At 47.2% G+C, this 17,062-nt stretch overlaps 1 protein-coding gene across 1 annotated transcript in view; it reads right to left on the reverse strand.

Annotated features, from left to right (window-relative positions):
• DHX29 (DExH-box helicase 29) overlaps positions 1 to 17,062 on the reverse strand; it is a 930,480-nt gene that overhangs the window by 240,036 nt on the left and 673,382 nt on the right. The window contains exon 14 of the mRNA XM_086960636.1: positions 6,981 to 7,121. Within this exon, the coding sequence (XP_086816762.1) occupies positions 6,981 to 7,121 (141 nt within the window). The remainder of the gene's footprint in view (positions 1 to 6,980; positions 7,122 to 17,062) is intronic.

Consider the following 17,062-nt stretch of genomic DNA (forward strand, 5'->3'; position numbering starts at 1 on the left):
ATCAGAGTAAGAATCCTTTTGGTTACTCAGAACGGTGGATGGAAAGAAGCAAAATCTCACCATTAATGCTCTGACGTTCGAGGAGGAGGCACTAAATCGCAAAGCCAAAGACCTCCTAGTCAATTGGGAGAGAGAGGTCACATTATGTTTTTTTAACACAAGGTCAACTATATGCCTGCAAGCAATTGGGCCACAAGCATGGTATGCACTTCTAGCTAAAGGTCCAAAGCAGGATGGCGCACGTAGTGCAAAACATTGGTGTAGAAAAAACAGTATCTCTCTATATACTAGATAAGATCCATACACCATTTCCCAAGGGCGCCGCTTTGGGTGCACACCACTTCTATGTGGTCTACAGTCAGAGCGCCACCTTTTTTCCTTGCTAATATAAGGAAGTATGGAGCATATTAACAAGGAAAAAACGTAGAGGAGACTCATTTACGGTCTCCCCAGCTGCACAACCTATTATAATGAATCTAATGAATTAAATTCGTAATCAACGTATTATTTAATCCTCAATTTCTACCAAAATTTATCTTTTCATTTCTTTGCTCTGCTTGCTTTTCAATTCATTCTATCCATTGTCCTTAGTTCTTTGACTTCGTAAAAAACACAGGAGAATTGTTGTTTCCTTATGCCACATGTTTATTCTGTCACCCAATGCATTTCGGGAAAACTTCCCTTCTACGGGGGTGTCTAAAGTACATAAAAGAGAAGTATTACCTATCAGTTAAATGGCAAACATGTTTACAAAAACACTCGTTTATTAACAGCAACATTTTTGTGCATGGCAGAAAAGCAGCATCTACATTATTTGCTATCGCTCTCTCTGAGCGCACTCAATTACTACCATTATCTGTATACATAAAAAAATGCTTTAAACGTTCCCGATATTCAACTATTTACCCTCCTAACCTAGAATTTATTCGACATTACTGCCTGCGCGCATTCTTTCTGGGAGTAATGCCCCCTCCCCTGCAATTCTTAATTCAACTCATTTACAGGCATCTGGTGTTTCGTGCTCACCGTGGCAATGTTCGTTAAAAACAGGGAGACTGCAACACCATCCTTACTGCGCGTTTACCCCTCGGTGGAACTGCTGTACATTCCCACTCTTTACTTGACGAAAAAGCTTTGCTGAGTCCTGGTCAACGCTCATCTAAATCACATTTCTCCCTTTCAGCTGTGTTGTCACGTGGCCCCTTTCATAAGCATTAAGCTCCGCTCCAAACTGCAGACGCTGCGTGTCCTCTCTCACTTTAACTCCTTCCTTACACTACATCTCCCAGAACCCCTCCTTACAACAACGATATCATCCAGCACGGTCCCCACCCAAATAGTTTCCATATCACTGAAAAGTGTTAAACCTTAAATTCCTTAAAATGCCATTCACATGATTAAAATATTCCACAAGCTCTATCTTTATGTGTGTCTTCTAATACTTCACTATAATTTATTACCCAAAACATTTAGAAAACTCTGTTTGTTGATTCTTTGTCAATTTGACGAGTGTGGCAAGGAAACCACATCCTGTGCTCACAGAAAGTCCAAAATCAGTCCCATGTACTCGTTTACTCCTTTCACTTATTCTTGGGTGCACCCTCTCCGTTTGGGCGAAAAATTCATTCAACGAAACTGTAGATTTAGAGAGATGCACACCTGTTAGGTGTGCATCTCTCTAAATCTACAGTCGCATATTAACAAGGGCCAGCGATAATTATCGCTGGCCCCACATAGCGATAGAATTATTATTGCCGGCTATCGCTGAAAATTATCGCCATGATAATGCTATATTTACAGTGCATAGCATTATGGCGATAATATTTCAGCGATAGCGGTGTTTACCATGGAACATCGCTGGTTTTCCAACGATGTTCCATGGGAAACAGCGATAACATTGCTGATACGACCCTGTGGTCGTATCAGCATAATCCACCTACCATTATTAGTATGCCTTAGTCTGAAATTTAACAGACGTTAAATTCCAGCGTTAAGGCCGAGGTAGCGCAAATCTTTTTATCGCTGCACCTCCTTGTTAATATCGCGAAGCTGCCTTCGCGATATTTTCATGTGTTGTTTTCACAGCCACATCTTCTTTGCATCTCATTAGCGATGCGAGGCGAGGCTGTGAAAAAACAGTCTCTACATCAAGGAAACCCGGTCTAGCGTGTCCTTGATAATATTGCGACATAATTATCGCAGCTTATCGCCCGAAAAAAGACGTTATAACAGCGATAATTATATCGTCAGACCTTGCTAATATGCCCCTATGTAACTGCTCTTCACAAACAATATAATGACAATATGATATCAGAGCACCTCCTAACAAAGGATTTGTTTATTTGAATGAGATCATGCCCCCATTTTAATGAGGCAATACTCTCTCGTGATCGTGCTGGCACATATTTCACGCAAACACGATCCACATTACAGATTTGGAAGCAGAACTGAATATTTTCCCTTCTCTAATACCAAAGTGCCCGGGAGCACAAACAAAAGGTAGACATGCTTCAATTACTTACCGGTAATTGCATTACTCTGAGTCCTACTCCCTCGCTTCCCTTACTTACGAAATTGAGGCATCCCTGCCTCACCAGACACCCGTACCCACGTGATTTGTCACGTGGGGACTATATATAGCCCCCAGCCCCCTCATACCTCCTGTAATACCACACAGATCGAAACCATACCAAAAGGTTGGCCTGGACCATCAGGGAGGGAGGGAGGGATGTAAGTAAGGGAAGCGAGGGAGTAGGACTCAGAGTAATGCAATTACCGGTAAGTAATTGAAGCATTACCTCATCGTCCCTCCCTCGCTTCCCTTCCTTACGAAATTGAGATGTACAAAGCCAAACAGGACAACCAAAGAAGGTATGCAAAAAACAGGTTTATTAAAAAACACAGAAGACCAGGGGAAAAATCACTATTCAGGAATCATAGTGGAAAGAACCCTGTGTCCAAACACATCAGTACAGTCAATCTCCTGGCCAATCCTGTAATGAGAGGCAAAGGTCAGCGGGGAAGCCCAGGTGGCAGCCCGGCAGATCTCTGAAATGGAAGCCCCTTGGACCTCCGCACAGGAAGCAGCCATGGAGCGAGTGGAACAACCCTGAACCCCCAAAGGAGAAAGGTGCCCCCCCTCTTTGTACGCCAAAGAAATCAGAGAACGAACCCAACGACTCAAGGAAGGAGTAGAAGGACGCCAACCCCTATTCACAGGACCAAAATTAACAAAAAGGGAATCTGAGAGACGGAAAGGAGCGACCCGCTCCAAATAGACCAGGAGAGCCCTCCTAACATCCAAAGAGTGAAGCCGCACCTCAGACTCCGAGGACGGGGAACCAAAAAAGGAAGGAAGAACCAACTCCTGATCCCTGTGGAATTGAGAGTCCACCTTAGGACGAAAGGAAAGAATAGGTCGCAACACGATCCTGTCATCAAAAACCCGACAAAAAGGGTGTTTGGAAGAAAGAGCCCCCAGTTCACTCAGGCGGCGAGCAGATGAAATGGCCACCAAAAAGAAAGTCTTGAAGGACAACAGGTGCAGATCCACAGAAACCAACGGCTCAAAGGGAGATGACATCAAGGCGTCCAAGACCAGAGAAAGATCCCAGGTCGGAAAATGCCGCCGAGGGGCAGGAAGAACGTTACTCAAACCCTTAAAAAGGCGACTGACCAACCCCTCAGAATCCGAGAGATTACCCCAAGAGCTCCTAAACGCCCGAATCGCAGCCCACCCAAAAACATAAAAATGTATAAAAAACGACCTCAAACGAGGCCCCTACCGCATAGGAGCATCGGAAACAGCCAGCCGAGAAGCCACAGCATATCCGCCAGCCGCCGCCACCATTCCGGCCATCTGAACCGGAACCACAGCCCCAGCCACTCAGGGCCGGTGACTCCGTCACCCGGAACCCGACCGTCCAGCCGCCGAGAAGTGCACCGCAAAACACCTAATGCGGTGGGGAAGGCTCGCATACACCAGGACGGCGCCGCCAGACCCAGGATGGCGATAGCAAGTGAGGGAGAAGCCCTCAAGAAAGAGAAAATGACCGCAGCTCCGCAGAATGGCAGCGCGTGGGACGCGCGTCTCACAGTGGTGAGACAGAAAAAAACAGGAGGTATGAGGGGGCTGGGGGCTATATATAGTCCCCACGTGACAAATCACGTGGGTACGGGTGTCTGGTGAGGCAGGGATGCCTCAATTTCGTAAGGAAGGGAAGCGAGGGAGGGACGATGAGGTAATGCCCATTGCACTTTCTGTAGTACAGACCCAGATAGAACCCCTGCTTGAGAGTTACAGTGATTTATGACTGAGAAATAGTAGCATTTAGAGAAACCACAATTGAAACTGAAAGGCAAGATTTGATGACAGAACTAACAAAAAGTATTTCTTACTGTTTCAAGAAAGTATACTGGTGTTTTAATATCAACATACAGCGAGGCAGACTTTAGGGCAGTAATTTGCTATCCTTGTTCTTCACGGGGTGCACTTTATGCTGGGCACACTTTATGCCTGGCACACGTTAAGTCTGGCAGGCGCACTTTAAGCTTGCCACACTACATTCTGCATGGCACATATCATCTCTCTAAGCTTGGCACACTTTCTGCCTGGCATACATTATGTCTGGCATTATGTCTGGCGCACTTTAAGCCTGACACACCTGCTGCCTGGCACACATTATGTCTGGCGCACTATACGCATAGCACGCTTTCGGCATGACATGCGTGATTTCTGACACTCTTTAAACCAGGCACACTCTCTGCATGGCACGTTGTGTACCACGCTTTAAGCCTGGCACACTTTCTACCCGCAAAAAGAAAAAATGATGGACGGAATACTGAACAATGTCAAACACTTATCCCCAGTACGAGGAGGTCAGAAATTTCTCCACCCACTGCGATCCTGCACCCTCGGGTGCCTGAGGAAGAGGTGTCATTCCTCACGATTGCGGGAGGCCGTTGTGCCCTGGCAGGGGTGCATACATGGGCACTAGAACACTCCAGAGACATAAGGCCCACTTCCATGAGGATGTAATTGGAGCTGGTGTTCCATAAAGCTGCAGAACCCATTGATTTAAGGCTGAAAAGGAATGATTACGAGTAAAATAAAGTGCTGCAATATTGCCGCTAAATTTTCATTTTTGTGCTGCTAAATTTCAATTTTTGTGCCACTAAATTTACAAATCTATGCCGCAATATCCTGGGGGGTCTGTACAGAGTTTTCCACAAAACAATTTTTCATACAGGCATCCTCCGTCGTATTGAGGCCATACACAACATATGTAGACATATCCACATACACATAGATGGCCACTGTAGACAAAGTGACACATTGAGGCATACACTATTGTAACAAGGTTGTAATTTTAATAGGAGGAATGCATCCATCAAAATAAGGATATATGAATTTACATTATAAGACAGTTATAGCTCCCGGAACTGTTCTACAATTGGATACATTCATAGGAATTATATAGGCCTAAATACAGTAACCATTTCATGCATATACTGATAAACGTTCTCCCATATATCAATTTGACTGGCAAAGAAAAAGTAATAAATAACATAACACTTGGTCTTGTTGCGTAAACTACGACTTTGGCGTGGTTCTACAAGGTTTGCTTTCCCACCCATTGGTGACACAGGTGAACTCGGTTCAATGCACCAACGCTGAATGTGAAAGACATGTTATTGCATCACCGCAGAACCCCACTCAATACATTGTTGAAGCTGAGTTATTTCTATTGGGTTACTAATAATTACCACAAAGGGATCAGGGGCACCATGGTAACAGAAACAATACCTATTTTGGTATTCATAATATCACACACACCTTGCATTAAGAAGAATATACACTTTTAATTAAAAGCCTTTATTAAAACAGAATGAACCTGTTTCTTAGTATTTCTAAAATAACTACACAGAATATGATATAAATAGCAAGAAGGCACGGTATGAGCAACAAGAATAAAATGAACATTTCTAATATGGTTAAAATGACAAGTTAACCTAACACCCTAAAAACTACATCTATGCCCTACACTTCGAGAGCATGAACAGTACAGTAACTTGCAGTCTTGAATTCCGCAGGGAGAAGCGATGCACTGCATACCTTGCTGATAGCAAGAGCTGTTATCAGTGGAAGTGTGAAAGCAGTGTTCCCTGTGAAGGGCAAACTCAATGCGGTGGCGGCTTTCCTCCAGGACTCAGCCTTTTCAACATCAGGCGAAATGCAGCATTTTCGAAGTGCATTGGTAGTAGGTGAGAACATCTTTGGCAGAATCTTGTGTGATAATCTCTGCGCTCCTGACATGTCATCAAGTGGCAGCCCTTATATACTAAATCTTAACAGAGATTGGCATTCCTGCCATATGTTTAGGAATGTGTGACCTAGATTATGTTCATCAAGGTGCGAGTCCCAGATGTTTCCTTCTGAACATATAATGTATATCTGTATTTGTTCTTATTTGACCTTGACATGGTGAAGAGTAGTCACTTGTCCCAGACTGATGTTGCATCAGGTATTTTATCTATGTCATTAGCTAAATGACTTGACACCTTCACAGTTCTAAGCAAGAGAAGGCCAGGCGACATCTGCATCAATAGCAGACATGACCATGATTCTTCATACATGAGGAAAAGATGACAACTTACAGTACCCAAGATGGAGTCAGGCCTACTTAAAACTGGAGCCAGATCTTAGGACTTTACATAAGTCTGCGAATACACCCTTTAAGTAATTAAATCCACGAAGAAAGAGGAAAGATGAATAATGGAGTTTTGTATGGCACTGGAAGGGTTAATTCTTTCATTTCAATGCCACCGAATCAGTAAAGTATAAAGCAGGGGAAGATGTAGTGGCAAATTATACGCACTAATCCTTTCTGTGATAGTATAACAGCTAAAAATGTTGCACCTGCAGATGACAGCTTTATGCTTACAGAGCAGAGCATATCGAATATAACACACTAATGTACCTGAATTGTTCTGCTTCCTCCTCCTTTGCCAGTAATGTTAAGTGTTATTTCCTCCTCCTCTTCCAAGAACTTCTGGCAATATTCAGAGTCTTGTTCAAGAACAAAACCAGTCTCCTCTATCAAATCTTCGAGATGGAAAACCTGCAAAACAGTGCAGTTTATTTGTATCGTGCTTTTAAAATGTTTCCCTCACTTTTTAATAAGCACCATATACTTTTATCATATTTAAATCATACCTATACTATTAGATTGTTCTTTGCTGGAGGACATTTATTTGGCACGAATGGGTCCAATGTTATGTAACTAAAATGATAGCCTCATGCAAGACTGATATCATAATTGAATCTATATCCAGTAAAGAACCCCATAAACAAATCCTCCTATCCCCTGGAACATCCACTGTCTCATACAAGAGCTAAATTATTTAGTATATAACAATATAATACACACATAAAAGGATAGGCCCTAGCATACAAACTCACAACCAAGATCTGAGCCCAGATTTATCAAGATTTGACACAGCCCAACACAGCAAGACAACCTAGAGCGGGCAGAAATGTGCTATATTTATCAACATATGGTACATTCCTGCTCTCTCTCTCTCTGCGCTAGTCCACTTGTGGCTGACATGCCCCAATACAGGCACCCTTGCACCATTCTGCAAGGGTCCCTGTGTTACACCCAGAATTATTTAGGTGGAGGAAGGTTAACCTTCCTGCACAAAAACAATCCTTAAAAGCTTTTTCTCTTTCTACGTGTGCTGCAGAATGCTTCCACTAGAATGAAGCACAATGACAAAGAGGAGTAAACGAGGAGAAATAAAGATATTTCTCCCTGTTGCACTTCTATCGGTGAAGGTGTACAATTGTGACGCATTCCTAGGTTTGCTTCGCTTAGTAAATTTATGAACATGCCAAATTACATGGGTGGATAGATGTGAACAGCCACTCGCCATCCATGCAATGCCTTCTTAGCGCAGAGTAACGCAAGGCAGCAACACGCGCTGCTCTGTGTTACTTCAGATTTACCAATACACGCATGGCCACGCAAGATGGCCTTGCATGGCTTGGTAAAACTGACTGAAGGATTGCATTGCCCTTACGTCCCCTTGCGTCACACAAGGGCAAGCAAACCTTTGATAAACCTGGACCTACATCTACTTACTGACCTGAAACTTGTTGGTTTTAGCACAACCCATGCAATCTCCAATTATTATTTCTGTTCCCTTAACTGAAATAGTAACCAGTTATCTACACTGATCCTGATCCACTGCTTTGGCATTCTAATATGACATGGAAGAGTCAGACCTACAGCTCTCTCTCATTAAGGACTTGGTGGAATCCATTTGCTTCACCTCACCAGCAATGCCCCTTGAAAGCACCGCTGCCACCACAGCCCTCCCACTCACTACCGAGCTACAGACAGGCCCAGTCAGCACTGCACATGACTGCTGGGAGGCTGTGCCACGCTGCTGTTCATTCTGCTGCTGCTCGTCTGGACTCACAGGTCGCAGCCCACAGCCAGTCGCCCTCTTTATCCCTTGCAGGTGCCGTCCGCAGTACTTCACAGTACCTGTACAGGACACCGGACCCCAGCCTGCCCTGAGCCTGCTGCAACCTGGAGATGCCACCTGACGAGGAGTATCTTCACTGTATCAGCCAGTACTGGTTTGAGTGTCCACGAGGACAGCAGTAATGGTATTGGGTTGGCATCTGAGTGGTGGGCCTTCCTCTAAAGGTCAGTAATACTGTCATGCCAGACATTACTGACGAAAACGAATCTGGGTCGGCACCAGGTCCCCCTGAGAAGAATCAACCAGGGGCAGGACAGGATCTGAGAGTTCAGACTCGTTCAGAGCAAACACAGTACTGTCGCACCCACCACTGGCTGGCACACAGAAGCAACAGTACCATTCCAATGCAACTGCTGGGCACTGAACTGGCACTGCTCTGTAGACCAGCCATTGCAGTAACAGGAACACCAGTAATGAGAACACCACCAGCCAGGCTAGATAAACTTCTCTTAAATACTATTTCTACAACAGGGCTGCAAGACGGTCAGCTAAGCACCAAGAAGACTTAGTGCAACCTAAAAGACTAGTGCTGCTGAGAGACTGGCAACAATAAGTTTATGGTGCTGGGGCAAGGTGTAACACGGGGAGACCAGAGTACAACATTATATCGACTCCCAGTAATGGTTATGGGCTGGCACTCATGCTTTCTAGAGTAGTACTGCACTGCACTTTAGCAGAGATCGTAGAAGGGCAAGACAGCCGGGCACTGTTGGTAGGTGCCACGGAGTGACCCGAGAGCAGCCTTGGCTAACAGTTTCATGGAATCAGGACGGCACTCAAAATTCAAACCCAGGTCAAAGTCACTGTCGCCACCCCAGTACTGGAACCACCATACCCTGTGCCCACAGTGATCATTACAAGTACCCGACACAGCAACTAAACCTTCTCACCTCCATGATAGAAAGTGAAGACGAGACGAGTGAGATCAAGGCAAGAGTGATCTAAAATGTAATTTGATTTTAAAGTGATGTATGGAGGGTGGCCTACTGCAAGCAAAACCCATGAATTGTAATGCCCAGCTCAGCACTGGGCAGACAATGTTTCACTTTGGGAGCGTTTACAATTTTAATTATGTCTGAATAATTAAGCTGATGCTCTGAGTGAATGTTGAATAAAGTTAGGTCAAGGCACGGCTGCTCTCACCTCCCTGAAAGGAGAATTAACTTGTCACTTGTTGGCACCTGAAAGAGGTTTTATGGGCATGTATGTGGATTTTGCCCTCATCTAAAGCGGAACATGAAAGGACAGAATATTGCATGAGTGCCCTTTAAAAGCATATAGATTTTTTGCAAATTCCCTTCAAAACTGAGTTGTAAAGTGCACTATCTGCACCCAATGTTTCCAAACAAGTCTCATGGATGTTAGACCTGGCACCTTGGCGTGAGTTTCCCTTCCACTTTTTGCTGATGTGCCTCAGATGTTTTTGCTGGTGTCCGCTGCTCAGGGCACTGCGCCACGGCCAATCCGTGCCGCAGTGCAAGTGCTCCCTATGTAAAGTGCAACTATGATTGATATTCCTGATTGGTTCATTGGATTTACTGTCAGTCCCCAGTAAAGTGCACCAGGAGTGCCAGGGCTTGTAAATGCCAATACTGCTAGTGGGCCTGCAGCGCTGGTTTCGCCACCCACAGAAGCAGCCTTTTAAAATGTGTCTAGGGTCTGCCATTGCAGAACCTGCGTGCAGTCGGGTACTGTCATGCTGGCTGGGCAAGTGCACACACTTGCCAGCCCCTAAACCTTCCCTTAACTTCATATTAGTCACCCCTATGGTAGGCCCAAGGGCAGGGTGCATTGTAAGTGTAAGGTAGGACATGCTCTGGTGAGTGGGGCATGCCCTAATAGTGAATTACTGCCAAATTTGTTTTTCACTATTGTAAGGCTACCTGTTCCCTTTAGGCCAGATGGGCTGCTGGAATTATTACACTCTATAATCCCAGCAGGCTCCGGGAACATGGTAGAAAATAAAGTTTAGTATGCCTGGACTCAGAATAATAAAATACTTCTTTTAGTAAAGTTTATTTTAATATCCTGTGTTTGCAAATGCTACTTTTAGAAAGTTAGCATTTGCTTGCCTAACCATTTCAGCCCGCCTCTGCTAGCATGTGTATCTGACTGTCTGGGAAGTGTGAGTGACAGGGCTGGGGGATGACAGGTGGTGAATGCCAGGATTACACCTTAGTGGGAGGAAGGAGTGCCCCTGGACTCTTAATAGGACAGTGCTCTGCCACCACAATGCTGGCTCCGCCCCCTGGGGAGCGACTGATGACTCAGCCGGCACCTGGCCCAGGAAGGGTGAAGCACTGTCATCAAGGTACTCCTGGCTGCCCCTGTCCACACAATGCTGGCTCCACCTCCTGCGGAGCGTCTGATGTGCCTGCCCCTCACACTGAAAGAAGAAGCCAGAACAAACCAACATAGTGCTCAGAGACTGAAAGGAGTTATGCAAAGGGGCCCCTGGCCTGGGAGAACAAAGAAAACTCTGTATAAAAGTAGGAGCCCTGCTCCTTGTAAATTAGATCCTGTTTGCGCAAAGAAGAAGCTCTGCCTGAAGAGGAGGACCCTGGAAGCTGCTGGAGAAGTACTGACTCTGACCCCAAGAGACTGGCCTGTGGTGGGTGCCTTGCTGCTGAAGGAGAGCAGGAGAGAAAGACTGAAAGACTTTGCTTTATTTCAACTTGTGCCAAACTTTTACAAAGATCTCCAAGGGCTTGCTGTGGAACTTGCCCCCTGAACAGCGCACCAGGGACATTGGGCGCTACCCCCCTGAAAGAGGAGCTGCTGTGAGTGCTGCCTTCCCCTGCAATTTTAACTTGGAAAAGCGGAGCGCGTCGTGATCATCTGCCACGCACTCTGAGAAGCCCAGGGCACTACCGTCCCTCCAAGCACCGTGACTGCCGCCTGCCAAGGCCCCAGAAGCACCGCAAAGACCAGCCTCGCTGGCCCAAGCACCGTGACTGTCGCCCCCAACGAGCCGTGGCTCGCACCGTGAGGAGAGGCCTCGCCCTAAGCCTGCCTGCCCCTTTGTGAACTGTGCCCGGGAAATCGCCTGCCGCTGTCTGTGAGCGGCTGCGGCGCGTCGTGCAAAGAAACCCGTCTTGACCCCCTTGACGGGCCCTGCAGCTTCGCCGGCACCCAGTGCGTGCCCCCCTCTTGACGGACCCCGAGGCGCTTTGTCCCACTGACCCGGCCAGCGCTGCAACGCCAACCTTTGAGCCCGAGCCGAGCTGCCGCTCTGACCGGCCCAGGAAGGAAGACACCGCGACGCGGGACACCGAGCCGACCCTCGACATTGCCGCCTCGACCCTCTCCAAGTCTCCAAAGGTACTGTTGTTGCCCCCGCGGTGCGAGCGTCCTGCCCTGTTCAGCTCGCACCGCCCTCTGACCTGTGCAGCCCCCGGGAGCCCCGCAGCTGTGATAGGAGCCGCGGTCCGAGACGTCCCCCTTCAGTCAGGCTCGCACCGCTCTTGGCCCCCTGAGGCCTCCCCTGGCACTCTTGTGGCCGGCGTCCCCTCCGCATCGAGTCACACACAGCAGTGCGACTCGCCCTTGAAGTTAGATCCGACCGTGCCTTACGCTCCTCCCGCGAGAAGCGTGAGCTTTGGCAGGCCGGGCCCGATTCACTCGCCAAAAGCCTACGGAGGCGCTGGGGAGCGCACAGAGGCGCTGGGGAGCGCACAGAAGCTCTAGGGAGCACTTTACTTGCTGTAAACTGGGCAGAAGGCCCTAAAGAGTACCTTTGTGAGGACTATTTTGAAAAGCTGAACAAAGAACTGTGGCAACCTGATAGACAGTCATTGGAACCATTTTATAACCTGCACAAAGACTGAATTTACAAGCCTGCTTTAAAGATATATATAAAGAAGATATTTTTACAGAAATACAGTTTTGTGTCATTGTGTGGTGGGTTGATGGTTATTGTGTGTGATACTGCAAATGTTTAACCCTATGTACTCTAGAGATTAGCCTTGACTGCTTGCGCCACACTACCTAGAGGGTAAGCAGGGGTTATTTTTAGAGGGTAATCCTTCGTCCTGACTTAGAGGAGAGGGTCCCTGCTTGTCGCAAGTACATACCTGCGCCAACCAGAGACCCCCAATTCTAACAATTGGGATTACTACTCCAAACCTCCAGAAGATACAAGGGACTTGCTTTATCCACTTACGGCAATTCAGGTCAGGGCCACCATTTTCAAAGGCTACCATCTGGTGCTGATCCCAAAAATGTGATTCTGCTTAGTTTATTTGTATGTGTGCATTCTTTTGGTTCACGTTTGTCACCTATGTTAGGGTTTTATCTGTTGTGTTAACGAGCAATACAAGATTTAACTCTCTAAGGTAAAAATTAACGCAAGCCTTAACACACAAACCCTGGATTCCCCACCTTCCTACCTCAGCCAAATAATTTGTTAGTGAGTGCACCAATGGCTTTGGAAGGTGTACAAGCTGGCACAATGCCAGGGGCGGAAGCGGGTGGCTCAAATAGTGGATGTTAGGCACATCAGTGGAGGAAGTAGGTTGTGGCTGCCTAAGAAAAATCTCAGGGACGTACATAATTTTTTTAACAAGGAGGGGAAATAAAACGGTTGCAGAGTCACAAGGGGTGGAGATACGAGGAGCAAACTTTAACTCATAAGGATAAAGTTATTCACCGTGTAAGCATCTGTCCATGGTGTGTAGGGCTGTAGGCTCACATCCTCAGCAAACACCTGCACTCTAGTCTTGGGCTCAGATCCTTGCAAGTTGTTTTTCTTCGAAGAAGTATTTCGACTCAAAAGTTGTGCTGTGGCCCCTCCCCTAGAAACAATTGTTAGACCTGTTACTCTTGAGGTAGTGTTTCCCTAAACCTTCTCCTTTTTCCTCATGGGTTTTGCCGATTCTCTATTCATGGCCCTAGGACTCTGGGCACTTACCCACTGTAATGCAGTATGAAACTGCTCTTCTCCTTCCTACACATGCTAGGAAGTGGTGCTTACCTGACTGGCTTTGGTGCCTTTGAGTACCCTGAACAGAGGTATACCACATACCCATGGCAGGTACTGCGCTGGCAACTAGTGGGCCATAGTACTGATTGTGCCACCCACAAGAATAGCCGTTCAACCATGTCTCAAGTCTGCCATTGAAAACCTGTGTGTGCACATTTGCACTTATGCTCGGGATAGCCTTTCTAACTCATTGGCCAATGCAGGAAGTGCCTGTCGCTAACACTAGAGCACCCCTAGAGTGAGGCCTGGGGGGTGGAGCAAGTGGAGGTGGAAGGTAGGACAGGTACACTGGTGTTCCCTGACCAGGTAGTGAAGAACCCCCATGTGTGTTTTCACTACCTATGATGTTTGCTCTCCCCATAGGTTAACATGGGGGGAATGGCTAAGATTACTTTAAGCTGCAGTGGTGGCTTACAGTGGAGCTGCCTCATGGTGTTCACAATGACAAATCCTCCCCTGTAGTAAAGGTGGATTTGACAGTAATAGCTTAGAAATGCCACTTCTAGAAAGTGGCCATTTTTCTGCGCTAAACTCTTTTGTGTGCCTTTTAGTTTGACTCCAGTCCACACTGGAGGCTGGGGAGCAGGTCTGGGTGGTAGGTGTAGGCAGGTCCTAGGTCATGGAGGGCTTGTAGGCGTGCATGAGGATCTTGAACTGGTATCTCTTCTGGATGGGGAGCAAGTGGGAGGCAATGTGGGTACGTTTGGAGTGTGCAGGATGAGCCTGGCTGGGTGGAGATGCCAGTGTATGTAGAGGACGTTACCATAGTATAGGCGGCCGGTGACTGTTTTATGAGCTTGCATGACGGTTTTTCTGCTGTTGGTTGGGATCCATCTGAAGTTTCTGAAAAGCATGTGGATTGTGTGGAAGCAGTAGGAGGCTACTGCATTGACTTGCTGTTTCATTGTCAGTTGCTTGTGGGGAATGTTGCCGAGGTTGCGTGGATGGTTGTCTGTGTGGGTGTTGGTCCAACTTTTGCAGGACACCAGTAGAGGTCCCAAACGGAGGTGTTTTTCCCAAAGATCAGAACTTCAGTTTTCTCAGAGTTGAGTAAGGCAGCTGTCTCGCAGCCATTTGGCTATGTTGGCCATGGTGTTGCAGAACTTGGTTTTGGTTTTGAAGGAGTCCTTGGTAAGTGAGAGGATCAGCTGAGTGTCGTCAGCATAGCAGGTTATGTTGAGTCTGTTGGATCTGATGACATCTGCAAGGGGGGTCATGTGGATGTTGAATAGCATGGGGCTGAAGGATGATCCTTGTGGTACGTCACATATGATACCTTTGGGTGCGAAGTTGAAGGGAGACAGTCGGATGCTCTGTGTGCGTCCTATAAAGAAGGAGGCGATCCACTTGAGAGCGTCATGCTGTATACCTATGTTGTAGAACCTGTTGATGAGGATGTTGTGGGAGATGGTGTCAAACGCTGCAGAAAGGTCAAGGAGGATCAGTGCCACCGTCCAGGAGTGTTCTTATGTAGTCTGTGGTGGCAATCAGTGTGACTTCAGTGCTGTGGTTGGCACAGAATCCTGACTGTGACTCGTCCAGTAGATGGTTTTGTTCCAGGAATTTGGTTAGCCGCTGGTTGATGATTTTCTCAAGTACTTTAGCCGGGTTGGGAGATCAGGCAGTAATTATTTAGATGTTTGGGGTCAGCAGAGGCTTTCTTTAGTAGGGGTATGACGTCTGCATGTTTCCATTTGTCCGGCAAGGTTGCTGTGGAGATGGAAGTACTGAAGGTGCTGGTGAATTGTCTGATGATTGGGTTTGTTGCAAGGTTATAGAGGTGGTGGGGGCAGGGGTCGGTGGGCGCCCCGGAGTGGGTAGAAGCCATGATGGCTGAGGTGGTCAAGGCTGTGAGTTGAGACCAGGTGGTAATGGGTTTGCTGATGATAGCTGGTTGGTAGAGGTCATTGGGGTTGAGGGTCGTAAGTTGGAGGCTGAAGTTGTTGTAGATGTTGGTGATCTTGCCGAGGAAGAAGTCAGAGAAGGTGTTGCAGAGTTCTTGGGAGGAGTCAATTGTGTTCACAATGGCTGTTGGGTTGAAGAATTCGGTGACTATTTTGAAGAGTTCCTTTGTGTGGTTGGGTGCGGAGTCGATCCGGGTGATGATGTCTGCTTTCTTGGCTTCTCTGATGTGCAGGTAATAGGTGCTGAGAGCTGTTTTCTGCGCTGCTCTGTCTGAGGAGTCTTGGTGGCGTTCCATTGTTTCTCAAGTTGGTGGCAGTTACACTTAGATGTCCTGATATCTGGGGTGTATCAGCTGGCTTGTTTGGAGAACTTGATGGATTTAGTAGGTTTCAGAGAGGCAACTTTGTCTGTGCTGTCAGTGATCCAGGCGTTGAAGTTCTGGACAGCCTGGTCGAGGTCTGTTGAGGCCTCGAGTTGGGAGGTGGTGAGGGCCTGTGACCACTGAATTCCAGTGATCTTGCTCCAGCTGCGGTGGGGGGAGATCTGGTGCCTGGTGATGGGTACTTGGCACCAGTGATGAAGTGTACGATAGTGTGGTCAGTCCAGGTGAGTTCTGTGGTGTTGCAGAATTTGATTCTGTCGCTGGAGGTGAAAATGGAGATGAGTGTGTCAGGCTTTGTGTGTGGGTTTGGCGATCAGCTAGGTGAGGCCGATGTTGTTCAGATTCTTAAGGAGGGCGATGGAGTTGGTGGTGTTGGAGTTGGTGGTGTTGGGGTTGATGTGGAAGTTGAAGTCACCGAGTAGGACGCAGTGGTGAGAGTTCTCTGCTAGGGGGGCAATGAGGTTGGAAATGGCATCGCAGAATGCTGCTCGGGGTTGCAGGGGTCTGTAGGTGCCTCTTATCATAGGTTTGTAGTAAGAAGTTGAGCTGTTCCATGAGCAGTGTGGGGTCGTCGTTAGTGATGGTACATCTGAAGGTTTCCTTGAAGATGATGGCGATGACTCTGCTGTATTTGTTGGGGCGGTCTCAATGTATCACCTTGTAGCCTTTGGGAGTGGCGGTGGTGATGTTGAGGTTTGAGGAGGAATTGAGCCACGTTTTGGTGATGAAGGCAGCGTCCGTGGAGAGGGTGGTGATGGTGTCCCAGATTTCCGTGGCGTGTTTGCAGGGTGAGCCGCCGTTGAGCAGGATGCAATGGATTGGTTGCGGGTGCCCTTGGTCTTGTGTGCAGGAGTGGTGCGGTAATCTTTCGTAGGTTATGTCTCAGGAAAAGTTGCAGTGTTGGTAGGTGAGTGGTCTTTTGGTGGAGCGTGGGGAGGAGGAGGCACAGCTGTTTTGACATTCGGGGTTCAGGTCGAGGAGTTCCTTGGCTGTGTAACGTAAGGTGGGGCAGGGGTCCTGGCACTCTGTGCTGAAGGCTGTTAAGTTTGAGGTCCAGGTTGGAAATACAAGTAGCAACTTGTAATTGCAACTTGTGTGATTGCCAACTCAGCACCTTTATTGCAGTTGTCTGTGTGGAATTAATACAGCTAAATATACTGTCATTTGTGTTAGTTGGAGCATCTATTAAGTCAAAGAGTTACTTCGAAGCAGTTCATCCAATAGTTGGACATCTAAGTTGT

The sequence above is a fragment of the Lissotriton vulgaris genome, chromosome 3_1 (genome assembly GCF_964263255.1).
Source record: "Lissotriton vulgaris chromosome 3_1, aLisVul1.2, whole genome shotgun sequence".
NCBI lineage: Eukaryota > Metazoa > Chordata > Amphibia > Caudata > Salamandridae > Lissotriton > Lissotriton vulgaris.